The 23,233-nt window shown below is 46.4% G+C and overlaps 2 protein-coding genes across 2 annotated transcripts; both read left to right on the top strand.

Moving 5' to 3' along the window:
• The first annotated feature begins 21,135 nt into the window (after window positions 1-21,135).
• Window positions 21,136-21,730, top strand: LOC108086786. The gene has a single exon (XM_017183826.1). The coding sequence runs from the start codon at window positions 21,136-21,138 to the stop codon at window positions 21,556-21,558; it is 423 nt and encodes a 140-aa protein (XP_017039315.1). The 3' UTR covers window positions 21,559-21,730.
• Window positions 21,731-21,732: 2 nt separating this feature from the next.
• LOC108086791 lies at window positions 21,733-22,799 on the top strand. The gene has a single exon (XM_017183831.1). It carries the CDS (start codon window positions 21,778-21,780, stop codon window positions 22,201-22,203), a length of 426 nt encoding a protein of 141 aa, XP_017039320.1. The 5' UTR covers window positions 21,733-21,777; the 3' UTR covers window positions 22,204-22,799.
• Window positions 22,800-23,233: the final 434 nt, after the last annotated feature.

Raw genomic sequence — 23,233 nt, 5'->3', positions numbered from 1 at the left:
TCGCATCGGGCATATATCAAGGAAATTAAAGTGGTTCCTTGACAACCTTTCCGCTCCTCGCAGCCCTTGCAGATTGCGTGACCAGGTGAAAGTGGGGTTGCTGAAATCGTTGTAGTTGCCGTGCTACCGCAGGACTCGGATAAAGCGAGTGCCCCTGGATTTATGGCAGCTCATCGGTTATTGATGTCGCCGCAAAAAGATGTACTCACAAATGAATTGGGGCACTTTTTAATATCGCGCTTGGCATGAGCATTTTTTGTCGGTCTCTGTCGAAATTGATAAACTTTCTCTTTCAGGGAAAGCGATTAATACGAATGTTGCAATCGCTTCTTTTCCGTCCCTTTCGCTTATTTATAGAATGTAGTTGCCCTCGCCGAACTTTTCCGTCCAATCAATCATCGCGAGTTGCTACATCGCTCGCAATTGGTTTTCGTGAAAGCAGCTTTAAGGAAAATAAATGTAGTGAGCTATATATGCTATATTTATCGGCTGCTGTAAATGATTGCTCATCACATAAATTATCTTTCCTTACTTACACTCCGATTCGTTGCCGTTGATTTCAATAAATTACCAAGTCATACTGCTCTTAATTTTCAAGATATTACACATTTTAAAGAAGCTTTCAGCCTTAAATTGAGATACGAAGAGGTTACAGGTCGAAGGTTACACGACTCAGCTTGCCTTTCCTTCCGCAGACGTACATATATGTACATATCTAATTTTGGCTTCGGGTTTTGCGGCTTGGTCCGTTCTCAAATCAGATTTTCGCGCCTTTTTCGCCCGAACGCGTCGCTGTTTTCCCCAACAATTTGCGCTCCACTGAATCCTTGGCAGACCCTTCACCCAATCGAATGCGGGGATCCACAAACCGAGATATAGGAGCAGGAGGGGGCGGGGCTCCTCGCCGACTTCGAACTGGGAAATGCCGCAAGCCAGGCTTAAGCTAAGTCGCTCCGGCGTTCGACTGACTTTATGGCGTCACGTGCTCTGGCCGACTTCAGCCGGGATTATAAAATATATGTTTGGGAATAGCTGGCGGCGCACTCAAGCTATCTGCGAGTGGGAAGGAGGTCGCAACTAGGAGGGATATCGGAACCGCGGAGGAACTGTTGCGGGGATATATCTCTCTGACAACTCCACATTATTCAGATGTACACACAGACTCGGATGGCAGCTGTAAAAGTGAAAGCATGTTCGCATATCTTTACCCCTTGGCGTAATTTAACGAGCTCCTAACTTTATGTTTGTTTGTCGTGTACACATTTTGTTTTTATTGGGGCTCGAGAGCAGCTTCCCTGCTTAAGTGAAACATTTTTAAAGGCGAACCGCCCCGAACAGTGGCCCACCCCCAACAGTTTTCGCATAATGCGAAAAAAACCTCAAACCCGAACCGAAAAAAGCGGCATTATTTCGGCGGGGGCAAGAATAATAACTGGCATTTGCTTGTTGCTCCCGAAACTCCTCTTCAGATCCTCGGATCCTGTGGTTGTTGTAGCTGCCGCTCCTGCGGAAACCCCGGGGCTTTGGCAAATGCACGATGCTTAACTTTTTCGCCAGAACAACTTCTGTGTGCTGTGCGCCATTTGTTTGTAAATTTAATTTGTCTTAGCAAAAAACAGCGACGACTTGTTGACTTATCGAGGGTGAAGCTTCCATTTTGCCTTCGGTTTCCCGCCTTTAACTTTGCAGCTGGAAAATGTGCTTTGCATATTTGGCCAGGATTTAATGCAAAAGTAAATGGGAATTCATAACCGAGTTAGCCATGTTAGTCCTGGCACTCAAACAAGGCTTCCAATGTGCTGACTCAACAGTTTTGTAGCCAACTTGAGAGTCAGCTCTACACAGAAAGAAAAGACGCCAGAGTTGATTCACCATGAGATTCAATCAGCAATTGATTTTAAATGCAAATTGGGTGGTGTATTTTATGGCAAATCTACAAATTGACATCATAAACGTTTCGGTTTTTTATGATTCGTCGTACTTTTTAATCGTGCATGCACTCGAGAACAATGATTTGTAATATGCAAAATTCCCCTGCATTTTTATGGCGTTCTGGGGGAACTATCCCCCAAAGCCCCCCACTTTCCCACGAGTTCTTCGCCCGCAGCGAGGTCTTTGTGCCCTGGAATTTTATGCGTTATTGAATTTCACTTAAAGGCAACTCATGCTTGCTTATTTATATTGTCTGAGGGCGTGAGATGGGTGTCTTCGTACGGCTCGTATGGCTGGGCAATGCCACTCGAGCCGGGACTCCAGACTTAGTTTCCTTCTTACTCGGCATGTGTCTGCTCCGCTGGGAAAACCGGCAGAAAATAATATTCGTATGCGGTGGCCCAGAAGTTTTAAACTCTTCGCCCCTGAAACTTTGGTGTGGCGAATATGATATGCTAAGTGCTGGATTCTCATTAAGAGCCGAGGAGGACCGACATTGGACTAGTTAAAGTGTTGAGGTGTTGAAAAGTTTAAGCCCAATTAGGGGAGTTTCCATTATGTTCCTGCGAGGAGTTAGCCAGTTGCAGGCGCAGTTGGCCGGAATCACCAACGGCATACCGAATGCGGGACTACGGAGAGTAGTTTCGGGCCAATTGACAGAAGCGTCGGGCTGACACGACCACGGCAAATAAAGGTCCGTGTGTGGCGGCTTGTGTGTCAAACACACACTCCAAACAATTGCCAAACAAAAACCCCCACATCCGCTCTGGACGGCGCCGAAAGGTTTCCAGTTTTCGACAGGCGGCACTAACTGAAATTAAACATGAAAAATTCAGGTTTTCAAGGGGGAGCAGAGTGGGAGCACTGAAAAAAAAGATTAGTTCATTTCTATACAATTTGACTGTGTTGCTGAATCTGATTGTTAACAAAATATTGTAACTGTCCTACCATAAATAGCTTAGAATAAAGTTATACAGCGTTCTACAGCTACCATTTATTTGATATGTGTAAATATTTATAGAGCCATTAATTTTAATTGTAGTATATTCTATTTTGCTGCGAATTTATCAGTTCAAAACGAATGCTCTTTTCCGCTGTGCATGTGTGGCATTCAGCCGATGTATCAGTTGGCAGTTGGTTTTGGCCAACGAAAATACTAGACGATGGCTAAATACGTGTGCAGCCTGTGGAGCTGGGTTTGCGCAGATGGATTCAAAATTGTAAATTATGCAGCACGCCAAATTTGAAATGCAAACAAACTGGGTGAAGAACACAGCGTCCACATCCACACCAAACCCATGTGGCAGCCATAGATTTCACAGTGGACAGTTGGCAGGAGTTCCTGAAATCACATTCCCCAATTTAGGTTTCAAGCACTGTGGCAGCGAAAGTAAGTTTAAAAGCTTCAACTAATCCATGCGTTAAATCAACGCACAATTTTGGGAAACAATGAAGTAAGCTTGTCTGCTTTAATCGCCTAATGCTCAACTAGTTGGAAAATTGTATCCAGATACAATTTAGCAAGCTTTTATTGAATAATCAGCTTAAAGAACATATCAATTTTTTAAGCTGTTAATGCCTGAATTATTATTTACAGCGCATTATAAAGGAAATTTATTAGAGAGAGTAACTATTTTTTTATGCGTTTGCAACACATCAAATTAAGTTTTAAAGAGAAAACGATGCGGGTTTTCAGAACCGCCACCGTGCAGCACTTTACTCGGCAACAGTGAAAAGTGCGCTGGAGAGCATAAATAAAAGCCGGCGAGGGTCATTCGCCGCAGAACATAGAACTCGCCTGTCCGCCATGCAAATTACAAGTGGCGCACTGGCGAGCTGCAGAAGATTGGCCGAAAAGTGCTCCCGTCGGTCTGCTGATGCGCTCATAATTGCCGCCGAATGCACATTAAAGCAAAGTGTTTTCCATGGAGGGCGGACAACTATCTGGGTCGGGACTTTCGACTGCAGCTTTTTGTTCCATTTCCGCCGCACAATGTTGTATTTTATAATCCGGCATCCTGGACGAGTGGACGGCCATGTAATCAACTTGCTGAATTAGCATTATAAATGCGAAAATGTGGAAAGTTAGATAAGCGCCGGGAGGTGGGGCCGGAAGAGCGGGAGAAGTGGGAAAAGTGGGGCTCATTAGCCGGCCAGCGTGAACTGCACTTAATGTGCTCCGTTTGCAATTGTTTTTCGGCATTCCGCTCCTGTGGTCGCCCTCCATTGTAATGAGCTGGCAATCTGGGGATCCGAGCCGAAGCTCTCCCTTTTTTCGCCGGCGCCACCACAACCCCAACCACCAACCGCAGCAAAAACCGGACAATAGATACAGATACAGTTGTGGGACAAAGGCACAAATGCATAAATAAGGAGCTGACAAAGGAGCCGCAGCAGCTGCAGCTTCGGAAGAAAAAATGTCAACGAACAGACATGCAAATTCCAGACGGGACTTCGGAAACAACTTAACTGGGCAACGGCACATGCAGCAACCTCGCTACTTTGTAAGAAAAGCGTTGAAACAGAACAACAGACTCGCAGAATGCGACTAGAAATGAAGCAGACTTCGACAAGCCATTCGGTTCAGGGCCTCAGAGAGCTTGTCACTCAGTTACCCGCACCTCTGACCCCGCTTTCCGCTTTTCGATCCCTGATGAGTAATCGGCACTTCAGGCGGACCGAGAAACAGAGTGCCGGTACAAAGCGGGAATTCCGAGCGGCGGCACATGAGCAGCTGACGGGGAAAAGGTGACGCCCTCTGATGGAGAGAGAAGTGCAGTTCGACCGAGAATCACTGAACACAGAATCACTACACAGGAAGAAGTCAGGGGGCACATGTTTCAGAGGGGGAAACAATCGGTAAGCCGTCGAGCTCGTATTTAAAATTTATAGCAAGAAAGTCCTGACTAGTTTAAGCTTGCTTTTCCACTAACGTCTTTCGCCTCCAGATTCCCTTCAATTCCACTACAAAGCTCCTTCGTTCAGTGCACATTTTCCCCCAGTTTATCCTGCTGTGCAAAGGCCTTCGAGGGCGGCACGGAAAACATTGCGCCCGCCAACTGTGCGTGGGTAGAAAAGCAGGACAGCAGGACAGGAGGACAGCCTGCGACAGCAAGGACATCGGCGAACGGAAGTGTTTGCTAAATTGCAGGCGAAGGCGGCGGCGCTGCTTTAAAAAGGTCAACAGTCCAACGGCGTGACATCCTCTGAATGGCGGAGGGCACAACTTTTGGGATCCCCCACTACCCACTACACCACACACACACACTACACACTACAGCACAACGCACACAACTCAAACAGGGCTGCACTTGTACGCCTGGCTGGCACACGTTGCGTATACGTGATGTTTGCAGTGCTGTGCCCTAGAATCCAGAGGGACTCGAAGGCAAGTCACCAAGTCAGTGGGGCGTGGGTGGACGGTATCCGCTGTTCGACCTGCAAACGGCAGGTGTTTACTTAGCCCCGGCCAAATGGTACTTAAATTATTTTAATGCATTCCAAGTTATTTCAGCCTTTTGTCGCCGCCCGAAATGACACACAGAAATAATATATCTCGCAAACTTTTGTGGCACGCAGCTGGCAAGTGTCCGGCCGGAGTTCTGTAGTCCGTAGTCCGTGGTCCGTAGTCCGCAGTCCGGCACACGGACAATAAAAGCAACAATGTTGCCGCAATGAAATGTCTGTCTTGTCACATGAAAGTGGCCAACTTGCGAGAATGCTGAACGCCCCTCTTCTGGCCAAGCAAAACAAGTTTTTCCCGCTCTCCACTTTCCACTTTCCCCACCCCAGTTTTCACTTTTCCTCTGGCGACATACTTTCCCCTGCTGTTGTTGGGTTTCTGGCCGAAAGTAGCTGGGCCAAGAAAGGACGCATGTCCTTGGGCGGAATTCGTGCCGCTCCTAAAAGCATTTGTCTGGTCGAACAACAAAGGATGCGAGCTCCAGCTTCTCCCGAGTCAATTTTAAAAAGTGCCGCAGCGTATAATGTGCCCTCAGCCCTTTGCATTATTAGTCGCATTTGGGGGTTCGCTTGGGAAGTGGAGTGGAGGAGCAAACAGAGGGCCATCCGTCGGATTATGTTGTCGGGATGGGGACATACTGGCAAATAATTAGATTGGACCCATCAGCGGGCATTCAAAGCAAGCCGAATTCAATTACGAGTAATGCAAGTACGAGTCCCCAATGACGGGTAAATGATCAGTTCGCGTGGATTAGGCTGATACCCTAATCCTGTCACCACTTCATATGATTTAATGATCTCGGATAACAATTTACCTCATTACCTAATTGATAAAACAAAGCTGTGCATTTCCATAAAATTATCCTATATATTCTGTTGTGATTTATTATTGTTCTCGAATTCACGGAAATCATGTGCATGGTCTATTAAAATAATTAACTTAATTTCCGTAACATAATTTAAAATCCGCTAATTTTCAATCGGAAAAAGTAAAAGACACCGCAAATCAACTTTATCGCAAATTGAACATAAATGCACATCACACCCCGAACGTATCGAATGTCTTTAATTGATCCATCATGCCGATAAAATAAAAAAAAGCTATTCCACTCGAATTATGTATGCATTTGTTTATCAATTAAGCCTCATGCATTTTTCAATTGCACACTGTGTAATTATGCATCAACAACAACTCTCGCGCCTTAATTGCGCGGAATAATGTATTGATTATTGATTTAGTTGGGCGTGGTGCCTGGTGTAATTGAAATGTAGGAGTACGTGCCTGGGAAGTTGTGAAAAGAGGCGGAGGGGAACGTGGTTTCTGGCCCCGGAGTGCACTTGAGTGCAGAGTTATGCTTCTGACTAGAAAACTGTGAGCAGAACAAACAGCAAAACAGCAAAACAGCAAAACGGCAAAACGGAGAACAGACACCCGCGGAATCCGAAATGAGCTGCTGGTGGATGGTCGTCCTTAAGGCTCCGTCCCCACACCCTCCTCCTTCCGTGTTTGCGGCTTAATGCATCGAGGACTCCGGCGAAACAAAAGTCCAGCAGCCCGGAATCCGCCATAAATGCGGAAGTGTGCGCCGCGCTTGAAACTTTTGCGGGACGGGGACACAAAGGACGAGCCCACATGTTGGGAGTGGCTGGCAAAGTTTGGCTTTTAAATGGCTTTTACTTTTTTGCCGTATGGCTCCCAGTGGCCTAATAAAACACAAAGGTAAATCGAAGTAGAGCCAGCTGCGGCGGAGTGCTGGTCACCTCCACGTCGGCATTAAATTCCATCGGATGAAGACGTGGCCGTAATCATCGGGTCTCAGCTGCAGCCCCGCCAACAATGAACCCGGGATCGGACAAAGTTTGCTCGCCAAATTGTTATTAATTGAGCTTTATAGTTTTTCGAAGCAAACTTCGTTAAACATTTACCGTCGCCTCCGTCGAGTGTTCGTAAATGTTAATAGAGTTTGCTGAATAATGCGTCCATCAGGGATGCTAATGACACCTCAAGGGGCGGGCGGAGCGGCATGTTAACGAGGTAAGAGGACACTGCCGAAAAGGGTGTATCACTTGCGCAATAGCTTTTTAAAAAAGAGCTCACTTCCTTTCTTTCTGGGGGAAAATAGCATGATTTACTCGCCTCTAGAGTACAGATGTATGTTTGTTTTGCAGAACTTTAATCATATACCAAAAGTAAGGTTTCTGAACAGCTTATGTTTTTTTCTGTGCAATCGAGAACAAAGAGAATCCTTAGAGTCGAGTCCAGTGTTTTTTGTTTGGCCTAGTCCTTCCGATAGAATGCCTGCATTATCCCCCGCAAATTATCTGCTCCTAAAGCAGATTCCTTTCACAATGGCCAGGACACAATCTAATTTCGGTTTGACGTGCTGGCAATTTCAATTTGCAGAACTGGCCACACACCCAGTGGGCGTGGTCGTAATCCTGCCGAGCCATCCGCCCCCGGAGGCGCTTCCAATTTTTGGCGCCTGCATTAATCGAGTTCCTGGGCCGAGAGTCGTTTCCTTTGTGGCCGGTCACAATGGCGGTCGCAAGGGTCTGCGGCCTGTATTAACCAGATGGAGGTTATTTCATCTGCTTTTAATTTGGTTTGGCAACAAAAAGGGGCAGGCCTTTGTGGATTTCAATGGCTACCTGTTGCTGTCGGCGGTTTCGGGCTTCAATCGCAATGTAATCCCTTCTGATTTCTTAAGACCAGGCCCACACACTAATTTTTTAATGTGCCGCGGGGAAAAGGTAGCAGGAGGTGCGCACAAAGGACGCCCAGGGACATCCAGTTTGTTTCATGTGGGGCGACCCTCTTCCCGCTGAATGCCGCAGGGCGAACCTCAGTGTGCAACTAATTAGTCGAAATCGGTACACAATGGAAACTTGCGGTGAGTGTGGCAACAATGGTCCGAACCAACCGGCTCATTAATCGACTCTAATTAGGCGTTCCAAGGAAGCCGGACTTCCTGTCCACTGTATCCGGCATCCTGGCATGTATCTAGACGGCCGCAGGACAACAGCCGCATTGAAAACCTGGTCAGTGGGCCACAGGCACTACTCTTTAAGTGCAAAGCCACATTGCGTATACGCCCGGTGCGCCGTTAATGCTGTTTTCGCCTAGTAATTGGCAGTGATTTTCAAGAGTTCCACCCCCGACCAGCAAGCCCGAAAATGGCCAGCACACCCTGCAGTGGGCGAAAACCACAACGCGTCGGCATTCATTTTTTCGATTGCTTACCAACGAGCTCCGTTGGCGACCACGACAAATGGATGGCGCATTGAACCGGTGCTCAAACATCCGCCATCAAGTGCCGTAGCCACTGAAGGAAGGGGAAATTCCTACACTGACAGAAAGTTCTTTCCAGCTAAATGAGTTAGAAAATATCAGTAGACTATCAACCACTGGAAATAAGGTACTACGACGCTACCTTCTGTAACATGATTTTCTTGTTAAGTGTTTAAAGTATTATGGAAGGACTTCCTTTTTCTGAGTGGAGTGCGATGAAGCGAGTTGGCCGGCAGGCAAGGAATCTGATCCAAATCGGGCGCCAGAAAGCGAAACAGAAACAGGAACTGAATGGGAGATGGAGTCGAGATTGCATTCGCCGAACCGTGGCACTTGCCGCTCTCAACTGCCTGCGGGTTTCCCCCGCCAAATCGACGAAACGGCATTAGCCAAGTTGCCCCAGACGGCCAGGTCCGGGCATCACTCACCGCTCGAGCTGGAAGCGGTTTTGAGTGCCAAACTGTGTCGATAATCAATCAATGTGCATGTTCCTCCCTCCGCTCGTCAGCCGAATGTTCGTTTGCGCCACTCCGACCAGCGACTCCGTCTTTCTGCAGGTGATTCGACCACGAGCTCCGAAGTTTGCAGGCAAATAAACAGGCAACGAGATGAAGGGTTTGCTTTGAGGCGGGCTAAGGAATTGATTTATTCTGTTGGCAAAGTTCGGCTTTCTCAAGGAGCAGGCAACAACTACGAGGACTTGAGAGCTCTTCCATTGTTCAAGGACTTAATGAGTGAAACTTTTAGCAGATTTCAGCCGGCCACTGGCATTATTCATTTGGCACTCTTCGCCAGACGAGAGCAGCTCCTTCTGGGACTACGCAAATAGCGGTCGTGTCTGTTTGACTTCCTGCCAAGATGCTCACCTTCTCCTTGGACCCTTCTACCCTTGGATCCTTGTCCGATTTTCCGACTTGCCCTCGAAACACAAAGTTGCTGTTGCAAAAGCAAACTGCAAGGGTTTTTCAGGCAGCGCAGCAAAGTTTTTTCCAGCTCGCCAATCGAGATGAAAACTTTTACACTGGAACAAATACGCTCCGTCTCTTTATAAATTACTTTTGCTTTTGTAATGGTGTAATTGCTCTGTTAATTTTTCTATATAATGCATTTGCTGTGGCCTGGTACCAGGAAGCCTTTCTTATTTTAAACCACTTGGCATAGTGTTTCCCCAGGTGCATGGTGCAAAGTAACCAAAGTTGACCGGGCCAAACTGTGTTGCATGCTAGCAGGCTGAGCCGAAAGACGGTAAAACATTAAACCAAAAGTGCACACAGGCCACAAAAAAGTGAGGCAGCCGATAAGGGTGGCCACTTTGCGCCCCAATCGGAGTTCCGAGTTCCGAGCTGCGAGTCGCCATCTCCCAGCTGCCGTAAAAGGCTGCAGCAATTTATTATGATCATTTTGAATAATTCATAAAATGCGGCCGCCTGCTCCTTCGGCTCTTGCGACTCCTTCGGACTCCACAGTAACTGTGTTAGTGAGCTGCCCCAAATGCAGAAGGGTCCTGCCTGCCTTGCCACATGACAAGTTAAGCCACCAGGGGACAATATCACTTTGCCGCTGCCACCGGAGTGGCAGAGAGCAAACAAGCAAAATGTGTAACTAAATTTGTGCCCCACCAGCTCCACATTTGCAGGGCTGTGTGGCTGTGTGGCTATGTGACTGGCATGCATCGTTTTTCATTTTACGGATTTATGATGAAGATGCTTTTAAAACGTTTCAACTGCGCTGCGCTGCCAGTGTCACTCTGGACTTTTGGGGACTGCTGTCTTTGCCTTTTCCTTTCGTCCTTTGAGTGGCCCAATACGATGCGGAGGACAGGAGGAGTACAGGAGATTGGGGAATCAGACTAGTGATATACCCTTCAGCCTTTATGTTATGTTCTAATTTCCACAGCCTAAAAACTGGAGCTAAAGTCACTGCTAAATAGGGTAGGTTATGGTAAATCTAAAACCTATGTAATACCAATAAAAATCAAGAAAATTTCCCCCATATTGTTGCTGACTTAATTAAGTTTTATGCTCTGCTCCAATCTAATATACCCCTTGAGTTTCCCCATACGCAGTGCGAAAAGGAAGCTGAGAAGACTGTAAGCTGCGTTGAAATCTAATTTGTAGCCCTGCTCCTGACCGCAGATACCACAGATACCCCCTTCGACCCCCTCTCCCTCCCGAAGGCACTGAGTCAAGCCAAAATGGGTTTTAGCGTACGATTTGTGGTCGTGGCCGGGGCACGAGCAGCAGGGCCCAAAGCCAGTGAACGGCAAAACTATACACCTGTCGAGGACGAGGACGAGAACGAGGACGAGGACGGGTCTCGATTCCACATCCGAATTGGCATCCTACCCACTCAGTGGCAGTTTCACGGAACGCTGGCCCCCAGTTGGAGTTGATTGTGCTGCCCCTTTTTTTTGGCCGCCGGATTATGACCCTGATCTGGTCGAGTGTGCAGCTGCGTGTGCTGCACCGTGTAGCTTTAGTTTCAGTTTGCCAGCTGCATGCCCCACCCAGTGGACACCCCCTCTTCCCCCTCTCCACATTTCAATGCCCTCGCCACCTGTGTGTTTGCTAACTTTCTGGTTGCTCTTGGTTATTGGTTTATGGGTCTCATGTGGTCGTCCGCTCGGTGTGTCATTAAATTCGGTGTTTTTGCATTCCCGCATTCGAGACACATCCCCTCATCGAGCAGATATCCTGCCGAAGGATCCTGCGGAGAGGAGGGGTCGCAATTGCATGCCAAATCCGATTCGTTTTGCATATTTGACGTTTCAGTCGCTTGGTCAAAGCTTATCTGATTCGGATTCTAATGCATCGGTAAATATTGAATTGGAAGCGTATCCGGCTTTTACCACCAGTAAATGATTTTAACTAACAAACCAAATAATAAGCAGAATATCAAAATAATTATCTAGTGTCTAAAACGGTACTTTTCAGAGTGTTTTAGGGGGTATCTTGGCCAAAAATGATCCCATAAATGAGAAATTTACTGTTTTGTGCAGCTATTGACATAAGCTATCGACCCAATTGACTTTTCGGTTGATTGCAGAAAAAAATTTTTTTTCATATTTTGCATTTTTTATAAGGGGTACCATCATCAAAATTTGCAAAAAATCTAATTTTTTTTTTTGAATGCCAGTTTGTTTTAAATTTAATAACGAGCTCAACAAGGTAAACCATTCCATATTTCGACAGTTTTTTCTACTTTTTTTTTACCAAAAATAGTGTTTTATGGGTCGAAAATACTTGCTGTCGTTCAATTTTGTACACGATAAATTTTCCTTAACAATTGTTTATGCTTTTCAAAAGGAAAAACGGGCACGGCTAGACAATATTTAAATTTGAAATAAAATTTAACTATCGATAGGAAGAGATAAGACATAAGACGGTTCGTGTCCTTGGTAAGAGCACTTTACTAGTTTGTTGTGTATAAACGACAAATAGATGGCGCTGCGCGTTGTTATGTGAGACACGAACCTTAATCAAGGGCCTCGACCAAAAGAGAAACATCGAAAAAACCTGGCTATGTAGAGCACCGTTTTGTTTTCCATTCATCTGGCAATTTTGTGTTTAACTGCTGATTCAAAAAATATATTTTATAAAATGGTAACAAGTAAAACTCTTAGATTAAATTTGTAAATAAATAAAACACGTCTTTAAATATATTTTAACATTTGTCTTTTCTTATAACAATTAGTTGTTTTTTTTTGGTAGAATCAAAATTTAATCACATTATCAAAACTATCAAAATGATAGTTTAGGAGACATTCAAATAACTATTAATCAAGCTGTAATTTCACCAATTCCTTTTAAAGAGATCAGAATTAAGAAACCCATAGTCTTCCCGACTTAAAATGTAAGATATATTTTTGGTGTTCGCCCTCGATCCGTGCAACAGAGGAAACTTGTTTGACTCGTCGAAGGAAGCTGCGTCCCACAAATTACATTAAAAATGCAAAAATTCATAAATTCATGACGTGTCGCCGTGGCCCACCAGCCTCCCTCCCTTTGTACCCCTTCCCAACCCCCTTCCCTCTCCCCCTTTCGTTCGCTCGCTCCTTTGTTGCTCCTTCTGTTGTTACATGGCACTCCTCTTGGCAAAACAAAATGGCGCTTGGCAGGGGCGGCAAATGGGGCTCGGGGACCCCTCCAAAGCCCCTCCCCAAAACGACTTGAGTTAATTATTCATGCAATGTCGCTGGCAGCCAGAGCAAAAGGGACAGGGAGAGCAGCGCCGTAAGGACCCTTTTTAATATTTATGAACACAACCGATTCTCTAATTATAATTAGGAATTGAAAAGTTAGCACAAAGCAGCAACAGCAACAACGACAACAACAACTACAACGACAACAACAACAGAAGCAGCAACAGAGCAGCGGCACGCAACAAAACTTTGTGTGCACTGAATCATAATTAAAGGGGGCACTCAACCCCCACAAAAAGGGGGGTTGTTCGATGGGGGTGAACTCTGGCAAAATGGCGCACACAATGGCATTTTAATGGTGGCACTCGAGCTCCGCTTAAAGATACACTTCCACTTCCAGGAGTATCTTTAACTGGAATTCAGGACTGAGGACGCAGGACACAGGACTCAGGACTTGGACTTAGATATTCCGGGCATGCGACGTGATTCTCCATCACGTTCCGTTCGGTGGAGCGTGTCTCCAGCCTAGAATACGCACAAAATATTGACACGATTTAATTTCTTGTTTGTTTGTTATCCCTGCCAGCGGCACAGAACCCATTTGAATATCCCTAATCCCCGGCTGGCGAGCAATCGCTTCCTGCTCTCCTAATTACCCAACAACTCAGCAACGTAATGAAGCAGCTCGTGGCGCGATTTGCTCCACGTCACGCCTCAACTTCACCCAAAAATTGAAAACAGCGAGCAAGCCGGGGAAATTCGAATTTCCCGCCGTCTATTTGTGGCAGCGCGATCGTATTTCAAATGAAACAATTGAGCGAGGGCAAGTGGGCTGGCGGGGCGTGAAATTGCTGCCAATTATCGGACAGGGGAAATCTTCATAACTTTCATCGAGCCAGCGGCTTTCACTGGAAAAAATAACTAAAGAAGTGTGCTCAAAATGATTTGAAATGTATTTTAATTTTAGATGGGTTTGTTTTTAGGTATTTATGAAAAACAAAGGGACAGAACCTATTAATAAAGTAGCTTCATTTTTTATTTGAAACATATAGTTAATTTGCAGATTTTCCTCCAGTGGCGTCATGTCATCTTGCGGCGGAACCTGCCACTCGGCGAAATCCACTCCACTTGATCAGCATCTCCGGAGATGATGGGCAGATTACGAGGGCGCTGCTATTAATAGCGGACATCGGAGCGAACGAACCCATAAGTCAAATCGAACGGAGAGAGTCCACAAGCGCAGAGGCGTCGGCTGGGCGCTTTTCCGATTTCCCCGGCTGTCTCCGTCTTTGTCCGCTCTGTTTTTTAGGGCTTAAGTGGGCTTAGCCAGCTCGACAAATGTGCAGCGGCAGCGGAGTTTTGTGTCCCGTGCCTGGAGCTGTTTTATGTTTAGCTGCAACTGCTGCATGTGCTGCATTCAACGTGCAACATGCAGCATGCAGTATCTAGCATGCAGCACGGGCTTAAGTAGGCTTAACTCGCTGCAGCAGGGCGCGTTTTATTTTCGTCCGGCATTTCCCCCGCTGCAGTTCATAATTTCCCGACATCGACTGCAGTTGATTTTCCTTAATTTGTCTCAAGTTCAGCGAGGCATTTTCCACTTTCCGCTCTCCCCGAAACTTTCGCTTTCCATCCTTCGCGCCATTAAGTTAATGCCTCGAATGTCCTTGCGCAACGTCTTCCGTCTCTCTCCGTTTGGTTTGCCGAAATTAAAGTGCTTTCTTCGCGACATTTACATACAGCATTTAGCAAACATATGGCTGTGAGCAACTTCATTTATTTCGCAGCAGCCACCCCGTGGCAGAAAAACATTGGAAAGCGGGCCGGGCGCAATATCCATAAAATGCGCAGATAACCATAAGTCCTGTTTAAGTCGCCTGTTTTGCGGCCACTGGGGCAGGGGAGTTCCGCTGCAGAGTGCACTTCGAAAAATAGTATAGTTAATTGAGTACAAAATCTAATATCAGATGGAAGCAGCCAAATAAAATGTGTTTTAAAGTGGAGAATCTTCTTGTTTTGCTCTTTTAAATTATATTCCATTTCCTTCCTGCATTTTTATTTAGTTTCAAGGGTATTTTTGTTAGTGTACGTATGTGCCTGGGTGCGTGGAAGTCCATCCTGCCCCGGGACGCCACTCCTTGCCGCTCCCCTTCTGCTCCCTGCGTCGGTTCATCTACATAGCAATAAAATAAGGAAGCGGGCGCTTCTCCTTCTGCGGATGCTGTTGCCAAGGCATTAACCTAATTTTATATACATTTAATTTTATTTTATTTAATTTTACAACACACATGCGCAGGGGTGGTAGTGGATTGGGTTTTCGCAGGCAACACATTCGTTGGGGGAAGGATCTGTGCTATTCGGCACTCTGGATCTGGAAATCATCCTCGACAAGCCCGATTATCCTGCGACCAGTGTCAAGTGCAATCGCGGACAGTGGAGGAGCGGACCCAGGAGCAGATTTCCGCACGTTATCCTCTATCCTTTGGTCCCACACACCAGACCAACCACTCTTTCGCCCTCGACAATTTGTGCCACGCTCGTGCACATATTTCATAACTTTTCGCATAAGCTGCCCCAAGATAAATGTGCACAATCGAAAGCTGCACGGCCAGAACAACAAACAAAAACAAGCGGAGGAAAAACTGAAGGGGGTAACGCGGGTGGCCAATTTAGAAGCGATTTTTGAATAACTCGACTTGCGAGAATTGTTCGTGCGCCGTTTAGACTTTCTGAACAAGATTTATTCAGCAAATGTGTTAACTTGTACATCATTTGATGGAGTTACTCGGCTCGTGCAAGCAAAAGTTTTGGCCCGGCTTTTTATTTATGGCAATTGGATTTGTGAGTTATGTTTTTCGGGAGGAACAAGGATCTGGGAGTGGGCGGCGGCTTTGGGAACTTTGGCTGGAAAAATCTAATTTAAACGGAGTCTGCCGAGTTTAACTGCGGCTTTGGTCAGTTTTATTGTTTTCTAGGTCCGGCTTTGTGATGAATTTGCATCTAAATCGAATGGTCGGCTCCATTAAAAGGAGTAAGGGAATTCCCAGGGCCTGCGGTCGCATTGCATTAGCATAATCAGCTCGAAGCCGGACTCGGGGGATCAGCTTTGGCTTAGGTGTGTACGAGTATAGCGCTCGCTTCAATTTAATTTCAAATATTTTTCTGCATCTCCAGCTGGGGAATTCATAACTGGCAGGGCTTACGGCGATGTCTCGCTGTTTGTGAATTTCGAATGGGCGAGGTGTTCGGGTTCTCCCAAGGTGCAGTGGCTCCTCTTGACCGATTACGCCTCCAATTTCCCATTTTCCATTTCCCGGAGGCTGCAGTCTACGAGTAACTTTTACATTTAAATTTTCATTAAGTATTCTGCATACGCATAAATAAACTTGGAACGTGCTCGAAAGCGCACAGCAGAATGCAGCCCACACACACACACCCACACACAGGCAGAAAGGATGCACATCCCCACACATACATGCGAGCTGACACAACAATCCCTTTGTTGTCCTGGTGGGCGGTGGTCGGCAGTCGGTGGTCGGTGGTCGGGGGGAGTGGCATGTAGATTTCGGTGGCCCAAACAAAAACATGAAAAGTTTGCAAAAATAAATTTATATTATGTTCATAAATTCATAGAGCCGCTGGCACAGCCAGATCCTGCAAAAGGACATTACACACACACACAGACACATACACATACATAAGCTGGCAGAGAGAGGCGATGTCCTGCCCGTTTTTGATATGCAAATTTCAACAGTGGCCTCCTCCGCCTGCGTCAACACCCAAAATAACAGCCAATCAACTGTGGCAGGACACGGCCAGCATGGCCAGGATTGCCAGGAGAAGCGAGGAGGGGAGGGGAGGGGGGAGGACTCTGTGTAGGCCTGGTCATGGCGTAACTCGCAGCAATCCTTTCAACATGTTGGCCTGGCCTCGCTCCGAGCTGCTCGCCTGCCTCCTCGGGGCCATTAAAATCATCACACACCTTGGACAAAGGGTTGAACGCCAGGGGAGACGGGGGGGAGAGGAGGGGTAAAGGGGGAGGGGGAGGTAGAGGCGGAGAGAGGCAGGAGTGGTTGGCAGGAACAGGACTGCGGCATGTTTGCTGTTTGCAACGTCCACACCAGGATAACCTGGCCATGAGTACTATGACCACGAAACTGAAATACTTTACTCTCGAATGTATCTCTGAGTCAAAGATATATTTTTAAAATATTTTCTAGAGATAAATATTTTTTCTTTGAGTTCTTTTGCAAAGTTTACTGAATAACAAAGAACATATTATTCCAAAGGAACATTCACAAGTTCTTTCTCATAGTTATGGTACCTTTCGGCTGGAAAAGCGCCGAGTGACAACAGCATCGCTGCCATCGATGTCCTGCTCCTGACCCGCCCCCTTTCCTCTTCTTCCCCCTCCCATTCCCCTCCCCCTTTCGGTGTGTCGACAATGTTGCTTCAAAAATATTGCCACCGCAGCACATTCCGTGTTTGTTGTTGTAGCCGGCTCTGCTGATACTTTCCTCTGGCGCTGCGTGCATTTATAAATTATGCTGAACATGTAAAGTGCCATTTTGAATATGAAATTTGATGCTTTTTTAAGCCCGCCGCCTGACCACCAAGGAGCAGGCAGGCGACACATCCTTTGTTGACTCCGGAATATTTTATGGGCAGCCGGAGTTGGAGCTGTTTTCTCATATTTTAATTACTTGCGGAATGCAGTGGACATTTTTCTCCATTGCCCGCTCGTCTAATTTGGCCTCATCCATACCATTTTGCAGCCGGGGAACCACATTTGTACTCATTTGGGGGCCAAGTTATGGGGTTGGGGTCAGCTGCAGCTAATGGTGAGTCATGGCTGCAATTGCTCTTAAGCCAAATTGCAGTTTGGCCTACTCACCCTCGAGAAGAGTCCGCTATGCGGGCCAGAAAAAAGCGAAAAGGTCAGAAAATCAATCGGCCAGCCCGGCCAAAGCAACTAATTCATTTAAATCTAGCAAAATCTGAGAAAATCCCTGGCAACGACCTTCGGGATTTTAAGAGATTTCACGAATGTCAACCGAACGCTTCAGCGCCAAAAGCGAAAGCATTCCGCCGGAGATGGGAGCGGACAGCCGGATGGTTGGCTGCCGGACTCGGAATCCGGCCGGACCCCCCAGACCCCCCAAGCCCCCTTCGCCCCTGGAATTCCGGGCCACGTTAAGCTAAGCAAGCAAATCACCCGGCCGCGCAACCCGTGTGAGCTTTTGGCTAAAATAGTTGGCAACACCACATTAAACAATGAGGTCCCGCAGGCGGAGCGAAAGAGACGGGGCCAGCGCCGCAGAAAGAGAGGCAACACGGAACAGAAAGAGAGGGCACTAGTGGCTGTGCGTGCGTGAGAAAATGAGGCAACAGCAAAAGTCGCAGAACTTTAGCAATTTGAAGCTAATATGTTGACAATCTAGCCAGGAAAAGGGCGAGCGAAAGGAAAAGGACGAGGAAAGGACAAGGACCACTGCCGCCATCTACGGTTATGTGTATTTAAGTCACTGCCAAAGCCACGCGGAGCAGGGCGGTTGGGAAAAGCCCAGGACGGGAAGAATTGGAGCTAGAGATGCGATATACAACCCATCTAAGTACAAAACTATTTAAAGCTGACTATCTAATTATAAATATTTCTTTACCACCTTAATTTATAAATAAATTTCGCTTATACTCTTGATTATTTTACATTAGCAACGAATGGCGATGGTAAGTTACACTTATTGAATCCACTGACCCAGAGTAATGGTCGGGTAAATTTCAATCTGAAGACTTAAACTATGCTTGCTTGCTTTGCGCTGACATATTCCTTAGCCCACCACTAGCTCGAAATATTTTATTGACAAATTTCAGCGAGCGAATGCTGCTGGTTTTTCTTACGCTCATATGAGAACGCAAAGCTCCCAAAAAGGCGGAGTGCTGGAGGGGGCGTGGCCGGCAGAGGAATCCGGGGACAACTCGTAAAAAGTGGATTTTACTGCTTAACTCTGGCACATCAAATGAAACAAATGGAAAACGCACACAGCAACTGGAGTCACGAGCGGAAAATGCGGACAAAATCGGGCGGCGGGGGGCGGTGGGCGCACGAGCTTTCCATATAAATTCCCTGGCCTTTTTTTGCATAAATAAAATAAAATGCAATATTTTCCGCTGCATTTCCGCTGTGGCAGCTGCAGTCGTACCAAATCCCTCGCACAAAAGTCAGCAATCAAAACAGATTAAAATATGATTTGACAGCTACGAAAACAAATATAAATGCGGCAGCGAAGCCATATAGATATTCATATCGCGTTCGGCATTCACTTGCAAGTTTCAGCCGATTTCAGTTGGCATTTCGATATTGTTTCCATATTTAACAAGAGCGCCCGTCAGGAGTCCGGATCCGGATCCGGATATATCTTTCTGAAAGTAAGCCCGCGATTGTGCGATTGCCGCGTGCTGGCATTTTTATCAAAGCGCCGCCGCTGCCTGGTGCCTATTAAAAATTGAAATCAATTTTCAATATGGATTGCGCATATCCTGCGATATCTTTGGCTGACACTTTTGTTTTATTATTACAGTGCCGCATCCATTTGCGCGTTAAGTTCCTATCGCGCTCTCAACTCTGAGCTGTCACTGTTTGTGCCTCGTATCTTGGCAATGCTCGTAAATGGCGATATTCGCGGCTTTGCCCGCTTTATGTTTTATGCACCCAACTGGCTCTCCTGCTCCGCTGCCCACCTGGTGGAAAGCCAGGTGATTGCAATTATCAGTTAATAAGGACGACTAACTGACCCCAAGCAGATTTGCTGCAATTAGCCAGGCCGCAGGCTCTCGTTCGCAGGAGTGCGTAAGTCGGCAAAGCCCGAAATGCCGTGCAATAATTAAATTATCATTAACGATGTCGGTTTAGCAGGGTCACATGAATACCAGTTAGGCGGGGAGGCATTGTGGAGTCCGGAAACCCACACACAGGAAAGGATATTCGGTAAAATATTGGGTTAGGATTTTTAATAAGCTTGCGAAAAACTAATGTTCTCTATGTGTTTACTATCGTAAATCTTTTAACGAGAACTTTTGTCTGTAAAATATATACAATACTGGTTTGGTGTTATTATAATACTTTTCGGTTAAAGCATTTTTTATAATATATCTCTCTTAATGTATGTTGCAATCCGTGGAGCCAGAAAATCACAGATTTTCGCAGGTTCGATTCACAAATAGAAAACGGGAAAATGCATCAGAATCAAACAAGAATGCCTCTAAATGGGCTCGAAATGTAATTGTATTTGCATTTGCATTTGGACTGAGCACAACTGTACTTGGGGCTCTGTGTGCAGTGCAAATCCACGCAAAATTCCGAAATTCCGAGGGGTGGGCCAAAGACCGAGAGGGTTGAAGTGTGCTTAAATTCTCATTAGACGCATTAGTGGCATTGACCAGCTGCCAGGCGAAAGCCCCACCAACCACGCCCACCGCCCCTTTGCACCTGGCCATGCCCGAAATTCAATAATAATAATTGATTGCTTATTACAAACGCACTGCATATGTGCCTCAAATTTATGGGGAAATCGACGGGGGAGTGGGGCGTGTTTGCTAATATTTACGCATTAGTTATTTGCCGATGTGCCTCCCCCCGAAGAGCGCCCAGTAATGCCGAATGCATTGTGCAATGCACCTGAACTGCCGAAATCATCATTAAATTTTAATGTTTTCATTTTGGTTTTGTGCACGCAACAATTTTAATTATTAACTTTATAATTATGCAAAATCACGAATTACATTAGAATCACTTTGTTATGCCGATTTGGTTTACGGTCTCTTTGAACAAGTTCGAGTGAGTTGTGAGCTGATGTGGCACTTCTAATCAAGACGCAGATGCCCTCCCCCCACTTCCCCCCAGAAACGCAGCCACAATTATTAAGCCCTACGGAATTCAATCATCAACTGAAAGTAATAAAGACGATGGGACGGCTCTTGAAAATATTTCTTGCCGACTTTGGTTTGCCCTTAGTTGATAACGCAACTTTCCAATTGCCTTTTGATGTTTTGAAATTGTTTGTAATATTTCAGTTTTTAATTTGTTTTTTTTTATATTAATAATGAACAAATCTAAGTAAAGATAGAAAAACTCATGAACTTGTGTTGGTTTTGCATGTAAATTTGAATATTTTTAGGGATAACAAGCAAGTAAATTGTTGGCATGCGCCCCAAAGGAAATGTTCTGGGAAATACCCGTACTTAAGTCGCGATAAGGGGCTCTATATATCCAGCACCCCCGATAAAACCAGCTTCAGTCAACAAATTCCGCGCGATGAGAATGCAGCCTTTGTATTTTCTCTTCTTTTTGCTGCTCGGCGAAGCGCTGGCTTTCCAGCAATTCAAGCCCACCAGCCTCCACTCGAACTCCTTCCTGGATCCCATTCCCACCAAAGTGCTGATCCTCTGCAGCGTCGTCCTAATCACTTGTGTTTGGCTGGGATGCGCCTACTTCATGGCCAGTCGTCACCAGAAGGCAGCTCAGTACCTCCAACGCCAGATCGACGAGCTCTGGCTGCTGCAGGCGAAGCCCTCTGTCTGGCCACATGCTCCGTTCATCCCAAATCCCCGGGAGAACAATCCGCCGGAGTATATTCCCCCGCAGGATCCGCAGGAGCAGGAACAGGAGGACACTGAGGAGCAGAAACAGGAGGCCGAGAGAGCCAAGGTGGTCCTGGAAGCCAGAAACAACGAATAGTAGGGAGCAAAATAAAAAGTTCTGATTAATGACATCTTCCTCAACATTTTGAATTGTGTATTTCTTTAATACAAGTTATTTTCCATGTATCTTTATACTAGATCTGTGAACCCAGTAAGCCAGTAATAAATAAATATCATTTAATAAAAACGTTCCAAATCTGTAAAGTGAAGGACATGACTTTCGCACTGTGATTGGCTCGCAAAAGAGGAGTGCAACATGTTGGCCAATCTCTTCACCCTGGGATTCCTTCTGGTCCAGCTCATCCTTCCGCCCGTCCTGGGATTCTCGGAGGAGTACGAGTCGGCCAACTGCTCCGATCCCTCGACCGACTTGACGTCCTGTGGCCGCTTCAGTCCGAACGGATGCTGCGCCAAGGGGTGTGTGAGGAACCTCCGCGGGAGGTGCGTCCAGGAGGAGTGCACCGCGTCCTGGAACGCCTGGCTCAAGAGGCCCGTGACCATGAGCTGCTACTTCCACTGGTTCCTGCTGATCTTCGCCGGGATTATCATCGTCGTGATGCTGTGCCTGGTGGTGTGCAACGTGGGCTTCGAGGTGCGGCGCTGCCTTCGCCGGCAGAGAATCGAGAGATTCAGGCGCTTCAGGGACCTGAGCGGAGTCTCCATCGGATCCACTCAGTGCTAGGACACGTGTGAGCATCCAGGGCCTTGAGCACAAGGAGCGGGAGAAGGGGGAAAGGGGGAAAGGGAAGTAGCCGAGGGATTTACCATAATCTGCAATACATTAGCGGCAGCTTTGCTCTGGATTCCAATTCAATTCTTTGGGTATCCCGGCCAAAGCCATGTAAATTACGATTCGCCACCTCGGAAATCCTATTAGTAGTTAAAACCTGATTAGGAAATACTTGCGGCCGAGATTCGGGCCCACACTTGCCGGGAGCGGATAATAACAAATGGCTCGCATGCGGCATGCGGAATGCTTTGTGGCATTGTGGCCCTTCGGGGTGACAACTCCAGTCGAAGGTGGAGCTCGCACTCAGATGGCGATGGAGTCGAGTCAAAGGTGCAATAACCCAACCGACGGGGCACATAAAACTAAATGGCTGCGGGTTGCGTTGCCAGTCCCCTAGCCTCCCCCAATTGCCCCTCTGCCCTCTTGGAGCTCAGTAGCTATTGCGGTGGAGATAACACCCATAAGGGTACACTCAAGGACATGTGAGAAGGAGCGGGGAATGAAGTTGTATCAACTCAGTTAAGTATATTTTTAAAGAATTTCGAAAATTTAAAACTACATACTGGGAAGTGATAGTAAGGATAAAACCAATACATAGTAATTATATTTTTAGTTAAAAACTATATCTGTATCCCCTGCTGTTCAGTATATATGTGCAGATGTATATGTTTAGTATAACAGAAAGTCAGCCAGGCATGCAGCCAAAGCTAAACGCGCTGCCAACCGCGCAGAAAATGAAATGGAAAATATTGCCGGAGCCGGGAAAGGGAAAATAAAAAGGAAATAAACGAGCCAAAAGGAAAAGCTTTGCGAAAAGGTTGCCCCTCATCGCACATGTGAGTGTGAGTGTGGGTGTGTGTGTGTGTGTTGGGGAGTGCTGGGGTCCTGGGTAGCAGATTTAGAGGTTGCTTATGTGTGATTTAGTGCAGCATGCGCGAATATGGCGGCGATAATTCTTTAAAAATTGGAAATTGTTTTCCAA

The sequence above is a fragment of the Drosophila ficusphila genome, unplaced genomic scaffold (genome assembly GCF_018152265.1).
Source record: "Drosophila ficusphila isolate 14025-0441.05 unplaced genomic scaffold, ASM1815226v1 contig_791, whole genome shotgun sequence".
NCBI lineage: Eukaryota > Metazoa > Arthropoda > Insecta > Diptera > Drosophilidae > Drosophila > Drosophila ficusphila.
This window is presented reverse-complemented; position numbering and strand designations above follow the sequence as displayed.

Bases quoted from the DNA above. Each gene is read 5' to 3' on its own strand.
- LOC108086786 (XM_017183826.1), top strand. From the start codon at position 21,136: ATGAGAATGCAGCCTTTGTATTTTCTCTTCTTTTTGCTGCTCGGCGAA.
- LOC108086791 (XM_017183831.1), top strand. From the start codon at position 21,778: ATGTTGGCCAATCTCTTCACCCTGGGATTCCTTCTGGTCCAGCTCATC.